Here is a 27,938-nt window from a genome sequence, read left to right as displayed (position 1 = left end):
ATCCCCCTTATATTAAAAAAAAAATGAAAAATAGGGGCATCTATTCCACACCAAAAATATCATAGCCCTCTTCTCCCACCTCCTCCAGCATAACCTTCTTCATCTCTTCCTTCTTTGTGTCCCTTGGGTTCTGTCTGCTCATTTTTCATCTGTCCCATTTTCCCATTTCACAGCTTTTAATGAAGCCATCAGGCTGTCCACATATGGACACCCCTACAGACAATATATAAAATATATATACGCACTTGCCCACAATTTCCAGAAACATCTGATATCAGCCTAACTTTTCACAGTAAAGTCGTACTTCTCACAGAATTAAAATATAATTTCACTTATTTTAAAAATTTTCAAAATTTTGGCATTCCGTAGCACAGACATTCACAGTGCTGCAGTCATCACAAATAATTTGTGCTCAGAGTATTTGTATATTGGCATAGCTTCCTTGTTTGAAGATGCCCACTGCACAGCTGCAAACATTGGACTTAATGAATAGCATCCTTAGTCCTGTCTTTCTTAGTGCTCCACGCTTACATATTATTAGCTGAGTGACATTGTACTGAAAGTAAAGTAAAGCTAAGAATTAAAATAGCAACATGTAGTGACAATGAGTTGCCACCCAGTAAGTAATTGTATTCACTTACCAATGCATCTGATATCTGGAGTCCATTTCCCTCCAATGCATGTGGACCTATTAAATTCCATGTTCAGAAATGGAGAAATACATTTGTATATTATGGTACTTCCATATTCATACTCCTCTTTTGCTTTTGACAAGACTTCTACACCTGATGGATGCTCACATTTCATTGTGCTATCTAAAAAGAAAACACAAAATATTACATTTTCATATAATATCTATTACCTTCAATGAATAATAATAATAGGCAAAACAATTTTTATCAGTTTTTAATTGTTTTAATATAATGAAACGAAGATTTCTAAGAGGCTGAACAATCTGCCTACATTAGTCTCTTACTGTGCTAAATGTCTGACTTTTTCTATTTTGACTTTCTATTTTTATTGAATAATCCACTTTTATGTTTCTTTTTTGGGAACACTTCCATTTCATTATAATTCATATCAGTGTATCTCAGTTTTGTTTTGCAGTTCTTGAGGTTATTTTACAAACACTGTTATTTCACTGTAAAACCATCATATATGAAGAAAAATAAGACATGACAGAATGCATCTTATAACATGACATCACAACCTAGAAATGTAAAATATGTATGCTGAATATCGCTTAATACCTAAGAAGTGCTTTTTTAATCCAAAACCTATATATGTATATTTTTGTACTCCATTTATAAAAATAATAACATAAACACAAAAATTAAATATGTATATGCATATCCCTAAATATCTTATGAATTGGAGTAGAGAAAAATTCCTTATTGCAGTTATATAATGAAGCTCTTTGTATAGTATCTTATTATGATTATCAGAACCTCTTTATGTACACACTCCCTTACACACCACAAAGACACAGTCAACATTTTTATTGTATAATTGCCTAACAACAAAACTGTAGTCCTTTAATAAAAAGAAATTTTAGGAAAACAATAATACAAATGCAAAAGACCTACATGAAAAAATAAAAACAATAATAAGGATAATTCAGATAAGGATATGATTTATTTTAGGAAATCATGGAAGTTAGCATTCAGAGCCATGGCCTGACAGACTGTGAATAAACTATGGGAAAATCAAATGTTTAATGATGTGAAGGTTCATTTTCAGAACAAAACTTAATTACTGTTATGAGTTTTATTCAAGTTCATAAATATTGGAAAAGAATGCCAAGGTACTGAGTGAAAAGGCAAGAATGAAAATTCCACTAGCTGGTTGTACACACAATTCATATAAGCACTATACTCCCATACAAATGGCTACAAAAAAGGTCATCTTAGGTACATAACTACAAACTGCAAAAGAACACACACGATGTTTGGAAGGCATAATGTGGACAGTCTGTGTTGTATACTTAAATTAAAATCTGCAACTGAATTTAAGTGTGAAGTTCCAGGTGTAATCTGGCTCAGTAACAAGTGAGTTACTCTACAGATACTTGTGATAGAGATGCATATGGAACTAGATACAGAAATAATGCTTTTAGTAGTTCTCAGAATGACTATGACAAACTTTTTTCACATGTGATTTGAAAGTGTGACTGCTGTATTCAAACTATAAGTGGTCAAAGCAATAATGAAATCATAGATGCATGTCAAGGTAAAACAGAATTTCTCTAGGTACATGTGCGCATGTGTGTGGTGAAACAGGAGCTCTATTATTTGTAAGGGAAGACATCTGTCAGCTGAATTTCAGCTTAAAAATCATTTAAGCTTGTGCAACCAACCACAAGATGGCAATCGAAAGGAATTACTAAACATGCACAAACGCACACAAAAAGTCCAGTGCTAAAACTATTAATTTTAACACAAGAAAACATTACATTAAAGCTAGCACAAATTATGCTTATTATTGATTGTTGGAGAAGTTTAAAACAGGTGGATGATTAGATAACTATGCACAGCTTGTGGTCTTTAACAAACTTGGTCAAACAACGCACTTCAAGGATTGGCCTGGATACCTGCAAAAAATGCCAAACAGGAGAGGGCCCAGCACCGATCCCTATGGTACCCCACTAGTTACAATGTTATGTTCAAAGAGGGTATTAGCAACTTTCACTACCTAAACTCTATTAAATAGCCAATTTGCAATCCAGCAGACAGTTCTAAAGGAGATTACTAATTTGTGGTCTGACTTGAGCAGACAAGGAGATGGTGGGCTTTAAATTGATAATTTGAGGGAAATCTGCAAAGAAGTGATTTACACGATGACAGATATGGAAATGCATCTACAATTACCCTCAGCTTCAGGAGTAAATGCATGATAAGTATGAAATCCATTTAAGAAGTGCTTCTTTTACAGTGAAACAAAGTCTCGGTTACAATGCAGACATGGATACATTCAAGTAGCAGCACAGTCTTGAGCTCAGTCAGTTATTAAGACTTCTGTCACTGAGAAAAGAAGCATTGATATGATAAGAATTAGAATTTGCAGTAACTGCGTCTGTTATGTTGGGATGACCAGTATATGGACATGGTCCATAAAAAGGTATTATGGATCAGCAAGGGTTTTGACAAGTAAGCAATTGAAATGGAATGAGAGATGCAAGCTATCCTTTTGAAGCATGTTAACCTGTCTTATACCTCATCCCAAATTTATAAGTACCGAATGGCATCAACTATTCAACCAATTATTTAAGCCAATTGTCTTATTTTTTCTCTTTAATCCTTATTCTGATCAAAGCATAATTCCTGTAATGACCAGCATCTAGCTTCTGTTTAATATATCTCTCTTCATGTTCTTCAAGGTTGACTGCTGAAAGTTGTTTGCACCAACATGGACTGGCATTAGATTGTATTCATATTTGCCAAGTGTAAGGGACCCATTCAACATTATGGATCATGAAGCAGGAGAGACAACTAACTGTCACTCTATCATTGTCAAGCCTTGTGAGTATGAAGCGTGTATCTGACAATGGAGTATTCTGACATGAAGCTAACTCTGAAATAGAATATATTGTAGACAGTAGAGGGCCTAGCTATGCAATTACACAGTTGAATAAAGACAAAGCCACCAAAAGGCCCACTGTGACCTCATCTTTATTCAAATATTTGGTTTGGTTGCAAAGTTGGGAGTTTTTTGTCGTAGTTATCAGGGGGCTGGGAGAGAGAGTGTGTGTGTGTGTGTGTGTGTGTGTGTGTGTGTGTGTGTGTGTGTGTGTGTGTGTGTGTGTGTGTGTGTGTGTGTGTGGATTAGGTACCCTTAAACCCACCTACTTTGAACTGGGAAATAAATAAATAATTTAGACTATGGCTTATCTTTAATAAAGAAGCTATTAAGACAAGTTTCATTTTATGACACTCATTAGATCTAGTGGTGAAACTATTAGGCTTAAACATTTTGAGTAATGTAGAAATCTTATTAAATGCTACTGGATTTTGTTTCATATAGAAATTTAAAAGAGTTTAATTTTTGTTTGCATGTCAAATTTGAAAGTTTATTTGAAAACCAATAATATCTTGAGATAGTTTTGAAATATTGAGATACTGAGATATGAATGACATAGATTCTGTAATTTTATGTAAAATATCCTGTTCAGCCAGGCTTAGGTCAGAAACCTGAGAGAAGATAACATGAAGGAAGCCATTCAGCATATGCACTAAGAATTTAAACATTTAAACTTACTCTGTGAAATATTTATAGGTTTGATTGCTGAGTCCTTGTTACGATTGTTAAGGTAGGGCTATACAGTTAAAATGAATAAAGAAGTTGCAAAACGGACACCATAGTCTGACTCCAACATCTAGGGTGCTGGTGTTAGAAGTCTGTTCATTAATAACAAAAAAAAATGAATGATGCTTAGGTAAAAATGGATTTAATCTTACTAATTAGTGGCTCTGAAAGCAATGGAATGCAAACAAAAAGTTGATACTGTATTTTATTTATTTTACATTTGTTTACTGGGATAGTCCAACTGGATGCATTTCCATTTTCAGCGGTGACACGGGGAGAAAAGCTCTAGACATGCAGACAACATATTATTGCATTCTTACAATTTAAACACAGATATCAAATTCTGGACAATATTTCAAACATTAACAGGATATTAACATGTCAACAGACTCACATGGTAGTAAAAACTAGAAGATCATGGAATTGCAATTAAGATTCAGTCAAGTGTAGTAAAGGTTCTATTTAGCGCATTAGGAATGGTTAGAAATAAATAGTCAGGATTAGGACAAGGACATAGCCATTGTTTTTTAAAGCACTGAATCAGACTTTTCTTGAATTGAGGTAGACAGAGTTCTGAAGTAAGATCAGCAGGAAGAGAATTCCAGGTTTTGCCAACCGAATTGGCAAACTGAGACTCTCTAGTTGAGTTGTTGGATATGACAGTTTGTACGAGCAGCCTATCTGATGACCAAAGTGTCCTGAGGTTACTATAGGGGGTGATGAGGTTTATAAGTATAGATGTATTTTCTCTTTTGTAGAGAACCTTGTATGGTACTATTAGTTGATTAACCTGAAGTTGTTTAGGCAATTCAAGCCACCCTAGAAGGTTTAGATTAAAACAGTGATGAGTTCTGTTGGCTGCACCGTTAGCAAATCTAGCAATGTGATTATAGCAGCTTGCAAGATTGTTAAGGTCAGTTTTACTAAGTTTTGTAAATAATGGGGAGGCATAGAGGAGGGTTGAGAGAAGATGTGTGCGAGCAATTACAGTTCTAGCTAATGGAGGTCAGAAGGGCTTAATCTTGTATAAGGGAGGCAAGTTTTTTATTAACTGCTTTAATAGTGTTATTAAAATGCAGATCAAACTTAAGGTTGTTATCTACTATAACTCCTAAAAGTTTAGTTGAGGAATTTGGTGAAATAAAGGTGCCATTGTTGGACTTTAAAGTAAAGGTTGATGGGGAAGACCTGCGAGTGGGGGAGAAAAGCAGCAGCTTGGTTTTATTAAGATTTAACATAAGAAGGCAATTAAGGAGCAATGTTCAACTGTTTTAAAAGTATTTTGGGATAAAGTCTGCAAATCTATAGGTGAGATGGCCGAGCATATTAATGTGTAGTCATGTTGCATTCAGCCAAGAACAGCATGACAAAAATCCATTGCTGAGGATGCCAAATATGTTTGCTTATGTAGGGGATCTAGAGTCAGACAACACCTGCTAAGCGCAAAGAGCCCTTCTGATTTGTTCTTTCAAGACAGCTGACACCATTTTCAAAAGGCTGCCTTCTATGTTCATAACATTAATAATCCATATGCTGCAGTAAGAACAATCCGAAACAAAACAAACTAATGAAAATCTATTTTAGTTTGGGGTTTTACAAATTAAAACACTAATGTATTGTGTTTTTTTCATATATATATATATATATATATATATATATATATATATATATATAGTCTATATTATGTGATTGAATGCTTAGGTGATCGAACACCTAAATATCGACCACATAATATCGAACTATAAAACAGTGAACGCCACCGGGAAATGTTACCGTCAGCCACAAAAAAAAATTACTTTACAACCAAACTAAGTGGAGGACTTCACCCCCCCCCAACCCCCTAACTAAATATACCAACTCCGAGATCACTCCACAGTGGAGAAAATTGCAAAATCCAGTGAATGGCCAAGGGAAATATTTCCCTGCATTAAATTGGCCTTTCACTGTTTTCTGCTTTCAATATTATGTGGTCGATGTTTAGGTGTTTGATTACCTAAGCATTTGATCACGTAATACAGACCCTATCTAAATATGTATACATTTTAATTACCTCTGTCCCGTCCCTGGCTGCTGTACATCCCTGGCTTTGGTGTTGCATAAACTCTTTGTGTTCCTGCTCTACCTGCACTAACCTACCTAAAGTGCCCTGCTTGGATACCAAAGACTCATAGTCCTGAATTATCTGCTCTCTGAGACTCAATTTCCCAGAAAGGAAAACAGTGAAACTTTGTGTTCCTGCTGTCCCTGTACTAACCTACCTGAAGTGCCCTGTTTGGATGCCAAAGACTCATAGTCATGAATTATCTGCTCTCTGAGACTCAATTTCCCTAAAAGGAAAATAGTGAAACATTGTGTTCCTGCTGTCCCTGTACTAACCTACCTGAAGTGCCCTGCTTGGATGCCAAAGACTCATAGTCCTGAATTATCTGCTCTCTGATTGCCCTGAAAGGAAAACAGTGGAAGTATGTCCTGTAATTGTCCTTTTCCTTACTACTGATATATATATATATATATATATATATATATATATATATATATATATATATTAGAATTCCACTGTTTGAATAAGCAACCTTCCCTTCCAGGTTAGCAGGCAGCCACATCTCTCCCTTTCTAGCAGTAACTTAATCCTTAAGCTTCTCTAGTTTCTACTTACCCCTAGCCCCTTGTCTACCCATCGCCAAAACTCCTAACCAGGATTTCTCCCTCTATTTTCTATAGCCTGATATCCCCCTTCGGGGATAATTTTTCTGTATCTCTACAGCTGACATTAAGTATTTGTCCACCAGGTGGTGTTATTCTCTTAGCTTTCTGCCCTATTTATCCTTCTCCTCTCATACCTGCTTCTACCTATTGGTGTGCCCTGTCTTTTTCTGCTTACTATCCTCCCTCATTAATTAGTGTCTCCTCTAGATATTATTTCACTCTGCACTCCCTCTGATATCCCTACTCCATCCCTGGAAGCCTTTATACTTAATACCACACCTCTACATAGCCTTTATACTTTACCCCACAACTCTACAAACCTATCTCCTAAATTCTCACTCTTACTGATTGTTTTTTTCTTGACATTTCCTTTACTACCTGGCTCTACCCACTCTGTTCTCCCTGCAGGCTCACTCCGCTCCCCTACCCTACCCCCAATTCCCACCCACCCCCAGTGGTCTTGCATTTATACCTCATAAGACACACCCCTTCCCCTAATTATCCACTTATCTCATTACATTTTCCTAAACAGTGAATACAGACACACTCTTATTCTCATTCATCTTCTCACTACTTCCCCTACTTCACTATCTCTCTCCTTCCTAGCTCTCTTATCTATCCTATTTCTACTCTCACACTATTCCCCTTCCTACCAAGCCTTCATCATGCCAGCCTAAACTTATAAACCTACTCCTCTTCCTGGCTGCAACACACATACTACTTATACCACTTATGCTTACCTGGTATGAAAACTTACACATCACTAGATCCCTCCAGCCTCTAAAACAAACATCACCTATTAACCAACCTATAACCCACAGCCATGATGACATCACCTCTACCTCAACCTACCTCTCCCCAAAGTATCATAGGCTAGCCCATATTACTCTCCAACAAACTAGAATATCACAATATACTCTCTTCAAACTCCTTAAGCTGTCACTTGCTCTTCAACAACACCCTCTTCTTCATGGTGATATTCATCCTAACCCAGGACCAAACAACAACACCCTACTAAATCCCCATCAACCCCAAAATACCCCAATTACCGTTACCAAAACTGAAAACTCCCTACTCATAGCTCATGTTAACATACAGAGCTTAAACAATAAAATTAGCGAACTGCATGCTCTACTTGACATACACTCCTTTGATGTCCTATGTCTAACAAAAACCTGGCTCAAACCAGGAACAAAAGATAATGTAGTCATCCCACCAGGGTACAATATTATAAGATTAGACTGTACAACTAAAAAGGGTGGTGGGGTAGCAATTCTGTATAAATCTGAACTAAATGTATCTTCAGTAGACTTACACATACAACATAATCACGTTGAAATCCTTGTCTCTAAACTTCAGCTTAATACTAGCAAATCTGTCTACATAATTTGCTCCTACCTACCTTCAGGGAATAACATCAACACCCTTGAAAATATCCTATGCTGCCTCTCTTCTTCCCTCCCTGAAGAAACCATAGTACTTGGCGTCTTCAATATAGACTGGAATTGCTGTACTTCTAACAAACCTTCAGCCCATATAAACCTGTATGGCTTTTCTCAATTGATCACCACCCCAACCAGAATCCATAAGCCCACTAACAAAGATAGTACCTTAGATTGGATCCTAGTAAAAAAACAACCCTTCCTGTTGATATTAGCAACTACTTCCTCGCTTATATAATTAGGCATAAAACATTCTTCCCCAAGCAAACAATCCTTAAAACTATACAAAACAAAAAATGCTTTAATACTGTAAATTTCCAAAAAGAGCTACAAGCCTGTGAACGGTCTCCCTTAAAACAGCTCTCCCTATTTTAACTCCAAATTCTTACAAATACTGGAATACCATGCCCCTAGTCGATCCATTAGAACCAGAAGAAAAGCAGCACCATGGCTCTCTAAAGAGACAAGACACAAAATCCTATTAAGAAATAAGATCTGGTCTAAATGGAGATGTACTAAAAACCCAACCAATCACCAGAACTACAAACACTATAGAAATGCCATGAAGAAATCTATACTCCTTGATAAAAACAAACTACTACTTTAAACTCCAAGACAAGCATCAACAAACCCCACAAACTTTCTGGACAGCTATTAATAGACTTTTACAACCAGGCCACTCCAAGACACCAAACCCCTCAGGACTTTCCTTAAGCACTCCTAAAGAGATTCCTGACACCTTCAATACCTTCCTTACAGAAACTGTACAATCTCTTGCTAATTCCCTACCTCCTGTCACCTCAACCCTTCCATTCCCCATGACTAGCAAATCCCCTACCTTTCAACTAAATCCAGTACCCACATCCTTCATCTTTACCTTACTTACTAAACTTAACCATGTACCCCATCTGCTAATCTCCTACCAGCTGGATACCTGCAAATCGCAGCTAAAGTACTTTTCTATCCTATTTCCATTCTAATCAACAGAACCATTACTGAAGGTTCTATCCCATCTCTCTGGAAAATCTTACATATAATTCCTCTTCATAAGGGTAGTAACTCAACCGAAATATCTAACTATCGCCCCATAGCCCTACTCTCCCCCCAGCCAAAATAATGGAAAAATGTATCCACCACCAGCTTCTCCAATATAACCTTCTATCAGACTGTCAACATTGTTTTAGGCCTTTCCATAGTACAACTACTGCCCTACTATCCTTCTCTAACTGCATCAATAAGCATCGCAACAACAACAGGCTCTCCACTGCACTCTTCATTGACCTATCAAATGCTTTTGATATGGTGAACCATCAATTACTACTAGATATACTAAGACAAGTCTCACTCAACTTACAGGCATTACAGAGGTTCAAGTCCTACTTAGAAAACAGACAGCAAGCTGTCCTCTGGGACAATAACCTTTCCACTCTTCTTCCTATTACTCTTGGGGTCCCACCAGGCTCCATCTTGGGACCTCTCCTTTTCTCTATTTTCATCAATGACCTACAGCTAAATATTCCTCAAGCTACCTGCATACAATATGCAGATGATTTCATACTAGTGTGTTCTGCCACCTCATCTGCTGAGCTCCAAACCATTATCCAGGCAGTATTTAACTCAGTTGAAAAATGGTTTTTGCAATGTTGCTTCCTGCTAAACGCCAAAAAAACTAAATTACTAATATTTACTCCTACTCTGAAGTCCCCCTATAGATCTTACTGTTAAATCTAGCAATGGTACTATAATTACACCTGACCTGACCACCAAGCTCTTAAGCATAACAATTGATCAAAATTTTAACTTTGACACACACATATTAACACTACTATTAAAACTGTTAACAGAAAACTTGGCTCACTTTATAGGATAAAATCCATCCTCACCCCTGAAGCCAAAACCACCATTGCCCATACCCATCTGATCTCTACCCTCCTCTATGCTTCATCTATTTATACAGATCTTTCCAAAACAAACCTAAACAAACTGGCAACTTCATACAACAACACTGCCAGATTTGCTATGGGTTCACCATATAGAACCCATCACTGTTTAAATCTCAAACAGTTGGGATGGCTAGAACTCCAAAACCAGCTACTATTTCAGCAACTTACAATTACTCATAAGATTCTCTTTCATACCAACAATACTCTTATTCTTAGTAGCATAGTCTCTCCTTATAGAAATCTTACTACCCTTTGCTCATCAAATAAACTACTAGTAACCATCTAGAAATCCTTTAATAAAGCAGGGGACTCCCTCTTCTCTAATTCCATGGGTAAGATTTGGAACAGACTCTCCAGCAGCCTACAATTACTTTCATCATTACCACTTTTCAAGCACCAACTAAAACTACACCTTAAAGCACAATGTTATGCCCATTTACTAACCCAGATTAACACTAACTATCGAGTATACTGCTTTTTCCTCTTCTATAACCCACTAATAATCAAATAAACTCTCCTCTTAGTTAATTTTGTAGTTTCTTATTTCCTTCTTATTACATGAAACTTACCTTGTACATTTCTAAAACCCTACTCCTGCTCCTGGCACTTTCATTGTCAGTTTTTGTATTAATACCACACATGTTATATATGTGTACAGTTCTAAATAGGCATACTAACGAGTTAGAGCCTCTCATCTCTTTCCTACTCTTCTGTATAACAAATGGCAAACTATATACCTCAGATGTATGCTTCTCATACTACTGCATTGTCAAAACCTGCATTCATGTTTTTCTATTGATGTTAGTTCCTTCTATGCTAGCCTACAGCTATAATGTATTTAATCATTTCTTAGCATTTTGTGCCTTTACTCCTTGATGCTAGTTGTACTATGTTAGTCTGCAGCTTAACTGTATTGCATTTTTAACATGTATTAGTTTTATGTTTCTGTGTTGCCTTGTATTCCTATTGCACTAGTTTAAACTTGGAGCTTATCTCCCCGGGCCTCTACTGAAAATGGACATGTATCCAGTTGGACTAGCCCGGTCAACAAATGTAAAATAAAATAAATAAAAGAAAAGAAATATGCATATATATATATATATACACACACATATATATGTGTGTGTGTGTGCGTGTGTAGGAAGTTCCAAAGCCTCTATGCTCTAAGATGGAAGAATGAACTTTTCAGCATAGAGCTGACAGTGGACAAAATAACAATAAAATTGTAGTTCATTGGCACTGTGAACTGCAAACTTAATGCCCAGTAATGCTCCCTGAATGTGGTCATATAAGCATATATGTACTAAAACTAAATCACCTCTAAATAATCAGTAACCTATCAAAAAGAGGGAAAGATGTATGAATCTTTCATAATAGGATAAATGGTGAGGACCCCCGACCTGTTTTGTGATAGTCTTCTAAATGTGCTCAAACTTACTCAAATGAGAGACTCTTAATTCCCAAAATGACCCACAATTTTATTTCATGAATGCTAGATATACAAAGTGTAATCAAGATGCCTTTGTCTATACTGGAAAAAACATTGTAAGTTGTTTTTAATAAGTCTATAACATTTCCTAATTACTAGTTTGGCATGCTCATCAAATTTCACTGAAGAGCCCATCAGTATTTCTCAATTTCTTAACCATGATGGTGGATTACAGGATATAATTATCTAGTGTATGTGTGGATACAGGAGGTTATCTGACCCATAGTGAATCATCATAAACATACTGTTGTTAAGCCTCATGTCCTTGTTTTTTGCACAGGTAGTTAAGTTATAAAAATATCCTTAGTGCAGGTGACTATGCAACTATTTTAATGTTGACAGCAAATTTGCTAAACCACTCATTTTCTCATACTGGGCAGACTGAAATTAACAAGTCAAAGAGTAAGGGACCCAAAATTGACCACTGAAGACTTCTTTTACCAACAGGCTTGTAGTTGAATAACATTTTTTTAATTCTATCTTTCCACTTCTGATTTAGCAAGTTACACATGATGTCACTAAAAACCCTGTAGAAAATTATGGAACTGAGTTGAACATTTTTGTAAAATCTAAGTATTAGCATTGACAACCAAACCCAGATTAATGGAATATATTATATTCTCATAAAAACTAATTGGATTAGAGATACAAGGACATTCAGGTAGAAATCCATGTTGTTCAGTGTCAGAGCTAAAATATAAAATGGATGACAAACTTGTAGTACTCTCAAAATATTTCCCAGTTATACAAGTAAGGCTAAAATAATTGTAGGTATACTATGATGTCTTTTCTGTATGGGGTTTACAACTGCCTCTTTCCTGATGGATGGAACATAGTCTGCTGTTTGAGACCTCTTAAACAAGTAGGTTAAGTATGGCAATAAGGCCTCTGCTATTCCCTTCAGGAAAAAAAATTTAGGCTGTTTGTGCCAGCTGCAGAGTTAGACTTGATGTTTAATAATGTCCTTCTTATATTAATATTGCATATTATTGGAAAAATACCGCTGAGGATAAGTGGGTTTGGATTAATAGAGTTGTTGGCATACAGTTCATCAAAGAACACTTTGGCAAAAATATTAACTAGAGCCATAGGATCACCCACTTTCAGGAAGACTCCAAATGTTTTATCTTTCCCAAAGGAATGCAGATGCTTAAACAAGATGAGTAGCCTTTATAGCCAATTTTGCTACATACCCAGCTCGCACTTTATTATTCAGTTTTGAGAATTTATTCTATTATACTTTTGCTTATTATCCAAAGTAGGATGAGTTTAGAGGATCTCCAAAGTCTTTTCTTCCTAAACTTAAAATGTGAAAGCCTACTGTTCCACCAAGATGGAGAGTTGTTGTTAACCCTGATAACACAGCAGTTGTCAATAGTCATATAGCTTAACCTAGCTGTCAAATATAGTCAGCGTAAATAGGCAGGGTTTCCATTTCCATGACTTCATTTTGGAATAGATTGCCACAAAAATCTGAGTGACTGAACTTTCTAATAACCTTAGTTCCTCATATAATGTGTGTGTTAGGAAAAACCTGAAATAATACACAGATGACCGGATCTCCCAACTTGATGCTCTATGTTACAAGACAAAGTATTCAAGAAATCATTCAACACCAAATTGAAAATATTATCACCCCTGGTACTTTTCTTCACAATTTGAGAATAACCATTGTATATACTCTGCACAATTAATATATAATAGTCATTGTATAAACATTGCTCGATTAACTTATTTATAGTTTTAGTTGATGATGTAGGTGGAGAAAAATCAATTTTTTGGAGTGTTAATATCACCAGAAAAAATATCAAATGTATTAGTAAAACAGATACTAATTAAATGACAATACTGAGGTCTGAATCAGGAGAGATGTTTGGAGGTCTATAGAAAAATCCTACATTGTGTCTTAATGAGACAAAGTAGATGACAACCGTCATAAGTTCAGAAGGCACACTGTGGTAAACTAAAAACAAATTGTGCCTATTTTTTAATATATTGATACAACACTGGTTAAATGATGTCGTTTAAAGCCAGAAATAGACACTGGTTTAATTTTTTGACTAAACTAAGTTTTAGGAATTAACAAATGTGTAAACATTCATCTGCTATTAGAGCTTCCCATTCTGCTAGTTTATTATTCAAATTCCTGGCATTAGTCAGTAAGCATTTAAGTTTTGAACTTTCACACTTACAGATTATATTTCTTAGAAAGGAAAACAAAGTACTGCTTTTTTATTTGCATGTTTGTATTCTTCAGCCAGGGATGTAATAAGCATTAAGTACCAATACAACAGGAAGGGTGGGATGAATTACTATTGGCCCCAGGTGCCATCTTGTACAGGATGCAAAACTGAAATGTGTTTATTATTTGTCAATAACATGTCAATGCTGACTTATAAAGCAAGACAAAAACAAATGCAAACAGTACTTGTTTGCTTCAGAGGCTAGTTTCACCATTGCCTGTCTACATAGAAAAAAGTGAATGTGTTCTTAGTTTTACACAAGGTACATACATGAGGGGTCCCATAAAACAGTGCTCTGTCTTCTACCTGTGAAGCCATTAGCAATGGTTAGAGTATCCCTCTAACACATTAGTTATGTAAATGTGATAATTTGCAGCAGCAAAACACAGTAATTAATGAGACAGAGCAATACATTTCAGGCTTTAACAAACTACAATTACTTTATTTTTGTGAAAAAGTACCTATTTTAAAACATTAGTTGACACGTGACTTGTCAGTGATACATTGCAAGTAGTGTTGGAGTGGAAAGATAAGTACTATATACTGTTCAAAGATGTTTGCTGATTGTATTATATCTTGCCATAGAAGCAGAAAAGAGTTCAATAAATCTCACTTTAGCAGCCTCCATGAGCAGTATTTCTGGAGACCCTTGTAATAACTTATTCTAAGTGATGCAGTTAATGTTTAATAACTCTTTCCTAACATACTAAATTCATCAGTTGCTTTACTGAGGAAAAATCAGATTTAGACCAGTATCACAGTTAACATCTAAAACTAAGAAATTGATATATTTGAAAGATAAAGCCTGAAAACTATGGAATAAAGATGCTTCATTCACAAACACACAAACAAAAATATCAGACCCTTATAAACAATACAAACAGGTGATATGCACTAAAAGGAAAAGTATAAAAAAAACAGCATTGGTTAAATATGCATATGTGAACAAAAATAAGCCTGCCTATTATGAATATATGTACCATCGACAAATTTAAACAGCACAGCAAAGGCAGCCAAACTGCGGCCACACATCATCGTCTTTAAAGTAGCTTGTAATATCATCTCGCATGTTAAACAGCAGCCACTTTGCTGACTAAAAAATTAAAACCTCTGCAAAAAAAATTACATTCTATTTCTACATTTAATTTTTACACTGCATTAACCATACACATTAAAAACCTAACAAAACTAAAAGTGTCATCTCCAGCACTAAATGTTCTCTTTCCCTCCTGAATACCTCCATGTCACTGCTGAAACAATTGCCTACCCATTTACAATACTAATAAACAGATTGCAGAATAATGCCCCACAAATCTTTAAGGAATCTTATGCAATGCCACTACATAAAGGGTTATTATCAATTTATCTATCCAACTTCAGGCCCATAGCTATTTTATCTCTAATTTCAAAAATCCTAGAAAAATGCATTCATAAACTGTTGATGAGTTTTTCATAAAAAATAACTTTATCAGCCCAGCACAAATTGGATTTTACTTGACCCTAATACTAAAACAGATCTATCAACATTCTTGAATGAATAAAAAACAAAAGGAAAAATCTAGGCTTACATGCTGTCTCTCTTCTTAATTTATCAAAAGCTTTTGACTCTGTATGACATAACACATAACTCAACACATTAGCAAAGTACAGCTTGAGTAGAGAAACCTTTAACTGATGATTTAAAGGCTAAAATCAAGTGAAGAAAGGCACACAAGTGGAGAGACAGCACAATGTATTCAAAAAAGGCTTTATTCCACACAATAATAAACGCCAGTAAAATGGAAGAGTAGTTTTCATCCAAACCAAGTCAGACTTCATCAGATAACACACATCAAACTGACAAGTTCTTTTAAAAATTAATTCAAAAAGTTTCATCCAATCATGTGAACCCAATTAATTAAGTTAATAAGATCACATACTGAGTAGGTAAAACTCCACAGTTCTTTTAAAATGTTTCTTGTGAGATGTCAAAAGTTTTCATAAGTACATTCACTAGTGTTGCTCATATTTTGAACATACCTTAAAACCTCTTGAACAATTGTAAAAATAATATACAAATAAGTGACTCAGTAAAAAAGTTTTATGTAGAAACATTTTGTTTAAAAATATATAATAGTTTAAAACAGTATATAAATACTACCATCTAGTGGCCAAAAGATAAACCACATCCACATCCAGGGGTGAGCCTTGACTTCTAACAATGATGACTTTGAACTCGAATGTGATACACTGGAAAGATTTTTTTACGAAAGGGGATACCTCCAGCATTTGGTGAAAAAGCTTAGGGGGGGGGGGAGTACTATCCAAGAGAACAGATCTCTATTTTCCCTTTTTAGGGAGGGGCCCACTAGAGATTCCAACTATTAAATCAGTGGATGGCGGTAAACTGATTAAAAGGATTTTTGCCATGGATTTTGGGGGTAATGCCCCTTTTATAAGACATACTATTAATGGGGAATGGAAGAAATTCCATAATTTCACTGATTTGACTACCTTGGGAAAAGAACCCTTGAACTTTGTATATAGGAAGGGCGGGAAACTCAAGGACCTGTTTGAGTCACATACATCTGTTAGAGAGACTAAACATAAGAAATCTGGTACCTTCAAGTGTGGTGCTTGTACACAGTGTGTGCATATAAGTAGGGAGAGAGATGTCATTAGTAGTGCTTTTTCCAACTGCAATACCAACAGAGTTGTTTATTTGGCTTCCTGCTCACTATGCCGGGCATTTTACATAGGGAAAATAGAGAGTAGACTGAGGAAGAGTATATATGACCACTACTACGACATCAGGACATCTAATGAGAAAAATGCCTTGTATAAGCACACCTTGACTTATGCTGGTGCTAACTTTGTATTCTTTGTGGTTGAGCAAGTTCCTGTGGACATTAGAGGTGGCCCTTGGGAGGCTCACCTTGAGTACCGGGAACTTTTTTGGCAGGTCACCCTTGATTCTGGGAGACCACCTGGGCTCAACAAGTATCTCAGCATTGCCCCTCTTTTAAAACTTAGAGCAGCTAAACTGTGATTTTATAACTTATTGGTTAAAATGTGCACCAACATCAAATTATGTTAAATTAGTATTGCACTGTAAAAAAATTATTTATTGCGCTTTTATGTAGATTTACTACAACAGTTAGGTATTGGTGCTATATGGCTACAGCATTTTATGCTTTTTTTATGTCTCATACTGACATTCAGTTAGTTTATTATAAACTTACACCATGTATTTTTTGGATGATTTTGGCTTTTTTGGGCACACTATCCTTAAAACTATGATTTAAAGACTATTTAATGGTTAAGGCTAAATATATATATATATATATATATATATATATATATATATATATATATTGATAGATATAGATAGATATAGATAAATAGACAGAAATGCACATGTACACATGTGTGTGTGTGTGTGTGTGTGTGTGTGTGTGTGTGTGTGTGTGTATTTCTTCTGACCAGCAATAGCAAAATTGAGGTTTAATCACCAAAATGCACAAGCATTATATCATAACTGACTGATGTTGGCATTTCAAAAACAAACTTACTGAAGAAAAAAAATGTAAAAGAAAAGTACAATCATCAGACATGCACTCACTCACACACATACACACACACACACACACACACACACACACACACACACACACACACACACACACACAGACACATGCATACATATACATATACGGTTACAAGGAAAAGATTGAGCAGCTGAAATATCGAACATCATATGGTCGAGACCATATGGTCGATATTTCAGAAGATCGATCTCTTCAAAGTGTTAAAAAAACAAAAACAAAAAAAACAAGAAAACGTTACTGCAGGGGGGCACGCTTCTCGATCTTTTCACATCTAACCACATATATACACACCACTAAATCCACCCCCTTACCTAGTCCTAACTGTAACCCAAACACACACTCAAATATATATTCCTACCTTCTAATCCTGAACCTGTCAATATATCGAAAAGTTTTGGTATACCATAACAACCTCACACTCTTCTTTCAAAATCCACCTTTCTCTGAATTCAACATATACTAAACTTGGGTAATGAGTGAATTCAGTGAAAGTTACATACCTGGAATTCCTAACAAAATAGATGCTCTATCAGTAGATATGGACCACAAAGTTAAGTACCACTATAATTAGTATAAACTGTCTTAATGTATTCATACAAAACTGTCAGGTGTAACAACAGACCACAATCTGAAATATGGTCTTACTTTAGCAGTATAGAAGCTATTGGATGGCAAATTGAGAATGATATAGAAAGGCCAAGTCATACTTAAATTACCTATCTAGATTCTACAACCCAAACTCTGTTACTGTCAATACTATTATATCCACTATCAGTTTTAACTGATAGTCAAAAAAATTAGATGGCATACTTACCTATACCAAAAATAGCCAGATTTGCAGCTAAGATTCCCATTAGATCTCACCACTATACGGTTTTTAGAAGTTTAAAATAGTTTGGGATTGAAAATATACTAGTACTCAACCAACAAAAGGTAACTCACAAAACCTTGTGAAATTTTGAGAAGGGCCTTTCTATCTTAAACCTGATGGAAACAGATACTCTTTTAAGACCACTGTATTCACTTTATCAAAATCAAGCCATTATGGTAAAATTAACTAATCATTTTGTTGATTCATTATATTCTAGAACAGTGTCCAAGCTTTCAAACACTATCCCAAATCATGGACATTCAGAGCTCAGTGCCAAACTCTTCTAACACAAATGGCACACAACCATCACATGCCAATTATAATCTTATAACTTTTAAAGAGAAAAATTTGTACTCAAACATAGAATGTATTTGATCTGTAGCATTTCATTCTTCGGACACATTTATCAACTCAACAGTTCATCTCAACCCCAATGCACTAATTTCACATTCCTATGTATATATAGGACTCTTCTACCTTACTCTCTACCATATATACTATCTTCTCATCACTATCTATATTAATCTCCCCTACTACTTCTTTTCGTTCTATTTTTTTCTACTTGTTACATTTTCACTCTCCTCTTGTACTACACATTCACCTTTAACTAAGTACATAAACAATCAAAACATCATGAATTTGAATTCTTATTATGTAATTGTCCATTTATGTTTTATTATAACAATTGATATATGTAGCTTTTTGGTTTGCAACTCATATACTAATCTATGTGTTCTTATGTACATCTATTCATGGGGTATTTCTCCTTGGGCTTCCACTGAAAAAGGCACTAGCCCAGATAAACTCTCCCAGTTAAAATTGTTAAACAAACATACAAATAAACAAACTTATAAATTAATAAAAGTAGAACAGGTAGAAAATAGGCTATCTGCTCTTGTGAGCCATTTTAAATAAGCCAATTTCCCTTTTCGTGCTCAAAATAGCCATTGCCATATAGTTTGGTCTTACCCATCTCATAGATGATAATTATATATTACCTCAATTGAGAAGTATGGGTCATACCATTGGTAATATGAGAAGACCCATGCATAGGATAGGATAAAGTATTTAGGAGCTGTCTTTGTCCTTTAGTAGCACAGAGGGTCAGTCCTAGGGTAAATTTTCTGTTTCCAATCAACAGATCTAAGTTACAATTGAAAATGGACAGGGATGAACTTTTTTATGTGGATAGGGAGTCTGTTTTAGAGCAGCATAATCCTCTGTGAGATATACCTGTCTGTCAAAGGAAAAAACAACTTCAAAAAGATCAATACATGGCAGGTTCAGGTTAAGGCACTTTAATCTTGCAGCAAGTAGACAAAAACATGCTAATACAGAGTTTGTCTAACTAGAATCAGGAAGTGGAGCCATTCTTATACATTTCTTACAAGACATTGCCTACTAAGCTGACGTAACAAATCACAAGTTTTAACATCATTACTTTATAGCAGCTGTTTGTCCGTGATTTTCTGCTTGCACTATCAATTTTATGAAAAACTTCCTAAGAAAAGCAACATGGCCTTGATGACCACTGGTCAGATACAACTTCTCACTATGCAATGTTACCATTCAAGGTACTATGGCTAATTCGAGCACAAAGCAAGTACAGATTATAGTTCATTTCTTTGAGCAGTCTTTGTCTAACTGTATCTATATTCCTCTGCAGCTGTGCATGTTCTCATAACAAGAACAGAGCTGATTCTTCAAGTTCAATAACATTATAGGAAACAGTATTGTTTTATTAATTATTTTCCTGACCTAGCAGATAATCACCTGCTTCTCAGTACATTTCCAAAAGGCATAAACATGAATTTTGCTGTGCTAGCAAATACTAGGTCAGAGAGCATCTTGCAGGTTTCATAAAGCATACTACAGTTTGAAAAGCATATTTTAGTTTCATACAAAACTAAGCTGTACATAAAATAGAATGAAATGTGTTAACTCTTTTAGCTTCTAATAAGCACTAAACACATACATTAATACATATTTTTCTGACATTCCCCCCGTTAATACTTTTTATTCTATTTTCAAAAGCATAAACAGTTTGCTTCTTCTCCTAACCTCTTCCATTCAGGATTTGCAGTTAAGAGAGTCATTCAGTTTAAACTTATGAAAGCGTTTCACTTTTCAACAATTCTTCAATCTCAGTACTTTGATACAAAGTCTCAGAAACTGACATGTCTATAAAATCTTTGATTAATCTTTTCATGCAGGGAATACCACAACAAATACATGCTCCTAACAGGAGTAATCCCACACAAATGGCAATCAGGATGTTCATTAGGATGGTACCCCACCCACCAAACAAATTCTGGAAAAAGTCCATCAGAGGGTTTGGGCCTGGTTTGGTCCTGGTTGACACCTGCTGAATCACCTCAAGATGGTAATTTATCTCGTACTGGTTGTCAGGAATCTACGAACAGCACTCTGCTTTTATTAAAGTGCACGTACCACCTTTCGCCGCTAGGGTGAAGTCGAGAGCCATGCGGTTTTGAAGCACCACAGTTCTCATAGCGTTCAGTTCATCAGTTACTAATTCGAGAGCAGAAAAAGTTGCATTGCTCATAACTTCGAGAAGTTTAGACAGTTTACTCAGCTCCCAAATTGATTTTACTGCGCCATATGCAGGGGCTATGCCTTCCCACGATATAATAGTGTCACTCAAATCCATGTGTGTCAGTTTATCTTTGTCCTTCGTGGAATTATGGTTTCTCCAGCCTGCTTCGATTCTTCCCACTGAATTCTCAGGTCTCCTGATTGGATTTCCAGGTTTCTTGGTGACCTCTCTGACATTTCAAATTCTTCCTCGAGGCAAAACTGCAGTGTGTCATATGGCCGGAACCAGGTAACCCAAAAAACAACTGCCGGATCAATTCTCAGATAACCATTTGTATGCCTTTTTTCCCACACACAAAATAACAATTCTCTACTTTAGTATTGATATATACTTGCCCTGCATGAAACATTTTCTTATCAATAATAGAAAGTTGCTTCAAAAGAACAGGATTATGCTGTATTTCACTAACAGTTTTTTGCATTGACTCAAGATATGAGTCATAGTTTGCATCACAAATAGTTCCTGCATTATTAGCTTTGATATAACATTTATAAGAAACAGTCACATTGCAATTGCTCCAACCCACCTGAATAGTATCATTTTTGTAAAAACACACAAGTCCCTTTTGTGTAACAGGCAGGCACAATGCTATTTTGTCTTTCAATTTTACAGGTGTAGTATCAAAAATTAAATTTTTCCAGGTCTCATTGACCCCTAGGGGGACAGCGGTCATTAATAATCCCCCATGTGCTGTTGGTATAGCTGTGCAAATCCAGCAATTCGAAACATTAAAAGTTTCAGCATACACATATTTAATTGCTTGGTAAGTGTTAAAGTTCGGATGCCAGTCTATGAGTAAAGCATCACTTTTATTCATTTCAGCTTGTGTGGCTGGAAAAAGGAAAGGCCACAGCAAAAAGATCATTGTTACCAGTATAGTTAACAGGATGATCATACAATATTTCTGAGGTTGTTCTGCATTCTTGTTTACTCTATATCTGGTCATTTTGTTCTTGTTGTGTAACAGTAACAAGGTTTTTGTCCAGTTCAAAGTTCTTGACCAGTTTGCAGTGTGTCAAGTGGATCCAGGACGTACGTTCCGCTATCTTGACTGCAGTGGGTGTTGCCAGCAAAACTTGAAATGGCCCTTCCCACTTCGGAGATGCCCAGTTCTTCTTCTTTACGACTTTCAACCAGACCCACGAGACTGGTACTACTGCTGCTTCCAATGGTCTGGTCTGTTCTTTATCTGAAACAGAATTTAACTGCAAAAGTTGTTTATTACTTAAGAGTCGTCTCATATATTCTGCGAGTGAACTGTCGGCCTCCTGATCTGCAGGCATGAGAGGTTTCCACTGAGGTACATAATATGCCCTCCCAAATAATATTTCAAAAGGAGTTAACCACTTTGCATTTGGAACAGTTCTCATGCTCAACAGTGCCAGAGGCACCCAATTCTTTTGAGTTTCACTAATTATCTTCCTAATTTTCCCTTCAGAACCCCATTGCACCTCTCTACTAGTCCTGCAGATTGTGGATGATATGCACAATGGTTTTTCAAAGAAATTCCGAAAAATCGGCTCAACTGTTGTATAGTTTGATTTACAAAGTGTGTGTCATTGTCACTGTAGATCTTTTCTGGTATGCCAAATCTAGGAATAATTTCCTTAACAAGTATTTTTGCAACAGTAGCTGCATCTGGTTTTTTGGTCGGAAAAGCTTCCACCCATTTGGAAAACATATCTATAATGACAAGACAGTACTTCTTATTTTCGCATTTGTTCAGTTCTATGAAATCCATACAAATAGTATGGAACGGGTATGGTGGTGTAGGGAAACTCCCTTGCTTAGGCTTCAACGCCCCTTGTGCATGATGTTTATTACAAACATGACATGCCGCACAAAAATTTTTAGTGTAGTTTATAAATCCGTATGTTGTAAACACTCGCTTCACTAACCGTACCATCCCCCTTGTTGAGACATGGCACTGCCCATGGCTCAACAAAGCTGCATATCTAAACAAATTAGACGGAAAATCGGTTTTCCTTCTTTGGAGATGTACAGCCCTTTCTCAAGAATTGCTCCTCGTTTTACCCATTTCTGTTTTTCTACTTTCGTAGTAAGTGTCTGCATTGTTTTCAACATTTCTAAATCTAAAATCTCAGAAGGTTGTAATTCCTCACTCAAAAGAAATACTTCTAAAGCTGAAGCTGCCTGCTTTGCAGCTGTATCAGCTCTCGCATTACCTTTTGAAATCCTATCCTGTTGCTTCGTATGAGCTACGCATTTGCAAATAGCTACTTTTTGAGGTAACTGAATAGATTCTAACAAATCTAAAATAAACTGCGCATGATTAATCGGTTTGCCAGTAGATGTTATCATTCCTCTATTCTTCCACTGTTGCGCAAAAACATGTACAGTAGAAAAAGTGTACTGGCTATCAGTAAAAATGTTTACACATTTACCCATTGCTAAGGTACATGCCCGTGTCAAGGCAATCAATTTTGCTGCTTGTGCAGATAAGTTGTGTGGTAAAGATTTTAATTCTAAAATCTCAGTATCAGAAACTACTGCATACCCCACTAGATTCTGTCCTGTAGGACCCCTTCTGCATGAGCCGTCCACGTAGTATGTCACCTCGGCATCATGCAAGGGAACATCCGTAAGGTCTTTTCTAGGTAGTGTTTTTTGCTCAATCTGCTGCAGGCAGCTGTGTGGTGTGCCATCTGCAGGGGTTGGGAGCAAGGTTGATGGATTCAAAGTTGTGCATCATTCAATTGTCATATGAGGGTGGCTTAACAGTATAGTCATACAAGAAAGATGTCTAGCAGGAGAAAGATATGCTATTTTTTCTTGCAGTAAAATAATCATGACTGCATGAGGCACTCTCAATGTGAGAGGGTGGAACAACACTACTGAGGCCGGAGCCTGTACTGCCATTGCAGCTGTGACTACTGCTTGTACACAGTGGGGCAGGGATCGTGCCACTGGGTCTAGCTGTGATGAATAGTAAGCTATGGGACGTTGCTTGTCCCATATTGCTGTGTTAACACTGATGTCATATAGCCTTGCTTACAATCTACAGTTTGGAAAAAACATTTATGATAGTTTGGTAATCCTAAAACTAATGAAGATGCTATCAATTGCTTCAGTTTGCAGAAAGCTAATTCTGCTTCTGGTGTCCATTGTAATAAATCTTGTGCTGCCATAGGTTTCTTGTATATCAAGTTGGTCAGTGGAACAGACTCCAAGGCATAGTTTGGAATCCAACTCCGACAAAAATTAGTCATACCTAGGAAGGACATCATTTCCTTCTTGGTAGTCGGTTTGGGTGCTTGTATGATTGCTATTTTCCTATCCTCATCTAATATTCTGCCTTCTTTGGATATTAATTATCCCAGGTATTTAACCTGCTTTCTCCAAAGCTGCAGCTTGTTTTTGTTTACTTTATGTCCTTGAGTGGCTAAAAATCGTAACAATGCTATGGTATCTTCTCTGCATTCTTGCTGGGTGGGGGCTGCCAGCAGGATGTCATCTACATAAAGTAAAATCTGACTGCCTCTCGGTGGGACAAATCCCGCCAAGTTACTTGCCATTTCCTGTGCGAATATTGTTGAGCTTTCACAATATCCCTGTGGTAGTCATGTGTATGTATACCTTTTCCCCTGAAATGTAAATGCAAACCAATGCTGGCTGTCAGGGTGTATCGGTACTGAAAAGAATGCATTGCTAATATCTACCACAGAAAAATACTTCTGTTGAGGCTTTAAATCATTCAACAGGGTGTGTGGATCTGGCACCGTAGGTGCTCTAGGTATTACTGCATCATTTACAGCTTGTAAATCTTGGACCATACGCCATTCTCCATTTGCTTTCCTGACAGGAAATAAGGGTGTGTTACATGGTGAATCGGGCGATTTTACAAGTACTCCTTCCTTAAGCAAAGCTGCTATTATAGGTTTAATTCCTACTTCTGCATCTTTCCTTAAGGGATACTGTCTCTTTTGTTGTCTAAATGCTGACTTTGGCGTGATTGTAACTGGTCCTGCTGTATGGTTAAGTCCTACATCTGATTTTCCTGTTGACCAGAGAGTTTCTGGTATGCTTCGTAAGGCATTTTCTTCCTCTTCTAGTAAGAGTGCTAATCAGCTGTCCTCGCTAGACTGCAAGTGCACAGCTGGGTGTGTCTGTGTTATCCAATTTAACTTCTGCTTTTGTACTCCCTGTTCTGACAGTTCTAATTCTGTCATTTTTTTCCCACCTTGTGACTTTTTCTCCTAGGTCTGCCCACTTCACATTCTTGTCCTTAGTCAAACTAACATGTGGTAATTGATTAGATTTATAGAGTGCAAAGAATTCCTGGGGCAATGAACAGCTAACTACACTGTTCCCTTCTGTGTCCCAGTACAGATTACGTAATACTAATCTGTTTGCATGGTTTTAAACAGTTCTTGCTCATATTCCTTATCAGGTCCTGGTGTGTTACAATAATACAGAGTACAGTGCAACAAATGCTGTTTATCAGTGTCAAGAGAGGAGGACTTACTGATGGCTACATTCATCAGCTCTTCAGTTACTGCCCCTGGACCATTCGTAACCAAGTCCTGGCTGTACCAGTAAAATGTTTCACCCTCCGATCGCACTACAAAAGTATCTATTTGTCGCTGTGCTTCCATACACTGCATATTTGGAACTACTGCTATGCCAAATATCTGCATAAGGTCTCTGCGCAAAAGGTTTACCGGGCATTTTGCAGAAACAACAATTTTGCTTTTCTGGGTCATCCCTGAAACAGGGTCAGTTATTGCTATGTTATGGGAGAGTGACTCCCGATACAGCTGTCCATTAGCTGCTTTCACTAATAAGTAATCAAGTGAATCTGAATTTTCTGGTAGTTTGGAAGGATGTATCAGGGTCCGTGATGCCCCTGAGTCACACAGAAATCTAACTTCCCTCCCGTCTACCAGAAGTGTAACTTCCAGTTTCGTGTCTGCTAAGTAAAGCTCTAGGCTCAATAATGCTAAGTCTAAAATTTCACTTTCTTCACTATCTGTGATTTCTTGCACGTCCTCCATTCCTTCTATCACACCCTCTACTCCTTCTATCACATTCACATTTGTCTTTTCTGGGTTGTTCCTTTCCAGTGATTCCTGACTGTCATATAGTCAATCCTCACCCTCCTTATCTTCCGTGGCTACCTTCTTGTTTTGCTTGCAATCCCTTGCCAAATGTCCCTTTTTCCCAGATTTAAAACATTCACCCCTTTTCTTTCTCTCTTCAAACTCCTCTGATCGCTTATCAGATTGTTTGTTTCCCTGGGCATTTTTCTTGCCCTTCTTCCCAGACTGTACTACAAAGACTTCTGCTCTGTCTTCTACTGTAAATACTTGGGTTTTCTTTTTCTTTTTGTTATTAAAATGCCTTTCGGCATGTCTTGCATATTCAAGTAATGACTGTAGTCTACTTGTATGGTAATCTACCATGTGATTTGTAATAAAACTACTGATGGGTGCAATACTGCCTTTTAAAAATGCATTCTTTAGCTGCTGTTCATATGGGGAATCTTGTGTTTGGTCTTCAGGTACCTGCATTCCACAATGGTTATTAAAACATTCTAATAATCTAGCACAATATCTATCAACAGTTTCACCTTCTTGTTGAATGCATTGATTAATGCAAGTCCAGTCTGCCCTAGGCTTCCATTTCTCAGAGATTCGGTCTGTCAGACCGTTCACTCTGTTGTCTAGCTCTGCGTTACTATGTGGGAGTGGCTTATGTTCTGTGTCATGGGGATTCCAGTTGCCACTGATCATGTGCCAATCTGGACCTACAATTTGTCTGACTACTTTCTCTACTTCTTCCCCATTTAAATAACTTAACCTCATGCCCTGTAAGTCTTCTAAGAATTTTCTAAAATTAACTTTTGGATGGGGAATTCCCTCTGTGGCTTTCCGGATGTCTTTCGGTGTCCACGGCCTATATACCAGGATAGTTGGGTCCTGCCCTTCCTGTCCTGTCTGAGGATTTGGTACTTCTATGAGCGGACATATCTCTTCTCCGCTCATAGCTCGCGAACTTCCATTCCCAAAACTTGCCCGTTCCCGGCTGCTGTGCGTCCCTTGGCTGAGCGTGTACTCTACCTCTTTGCCTTGACTTGCCCCCTGTGACTTCGCCAGGTGGACACCTTGACCTAGCTAAAGTATTTTTAGCTCATTCATTTCCCTCAAGCAATAACTACAACTCTGCTGCCTCAACCCCCTTTTGGAATTGAATCAAGAGTCTTTCCAGAAGGATACAAGGAACCTCTTTGCCTTGATTTGCCCCCTGTGACTTTGCCGGGTGGACACCTTGACCTAGCTAAAGTATTTTTAGCTCATCCATTTCCCTCAAGCAATAACTACAACTCTACTGCCTCAACCCACTTTTGGAATTGAATCAAGAGTCTTTCCAGAAGGATACAAGGAATTATGTGCATCTGCTGCTAAACCATACATTAATATAAATTCTTAAACCCTGCTAGCTAATTTCAGTACGCTCCCTGCCAGGCAAGCCAGCAGCCTAAACTCCTCTTCTTTCTGTCTCCCTGTTTTTCTCCCCCATCTAGCCCTCTGCACTGCAATAGCTCCCTTCTCCCTTCAGGTTATTTTAGTCCAGAGTCTGCCCTAGTGGGCTTGGTGCACTTTAGCATTTGTCCACTAGCTGGCATCCTCTCCCCACTAATATAGACTTTAATTCACTCACTTGTTGTAATCTCTCACACTCTCCCCCAAAACCCTAATAGCCCCACTTCTACTCACC

The 27,938-nt window shown here is 36.9% G+C and overlaps 1 protein-coding gene across 1 annotated transcript in view; it reads right to left on the bottom strand.

Moving 5' to 3' along the window:
• Positions 1 to 633: 633 nt before the first annotated feature.
• LOC122814271 (coagulation factor XIII B chain-like) overlaps positions 634 to 27,938 on the bottom strand; it is a 573,198-nt gene continuing 545,893 nt past the window's right edge. The window contains exon 7 of the mRNA XM_044086864.1: positions 634 to 815. Within this exon, the coding sequence (XP_043942799.1) occupies positions 634 to 815 (182 nt within the window). The remainder of the gene's footprint in view (positions 816 to 27,938) is intronic.

The sequence above is a fragment of the Protopterus annectens genome, chromosome 10.part0, assembly GCF_019279795.1.
Source record: "Protopterus annectens isolate FY-2018-M chromosome 10.part0, PAN1.0, whole genome shotgun sequence".
Taxonomy (NCBI): domain Eukaryota; kingdom Metazoa; phylum Chordata; order Ceratodontiformes; family Protopteridae; genus Protopterus; species Protopterus annectens.
The sequence above is the reverse complement of the archived record's forward strand: the minus strand, read 5'-3'. Positions and strand labels throughout refer to the sequence as shown.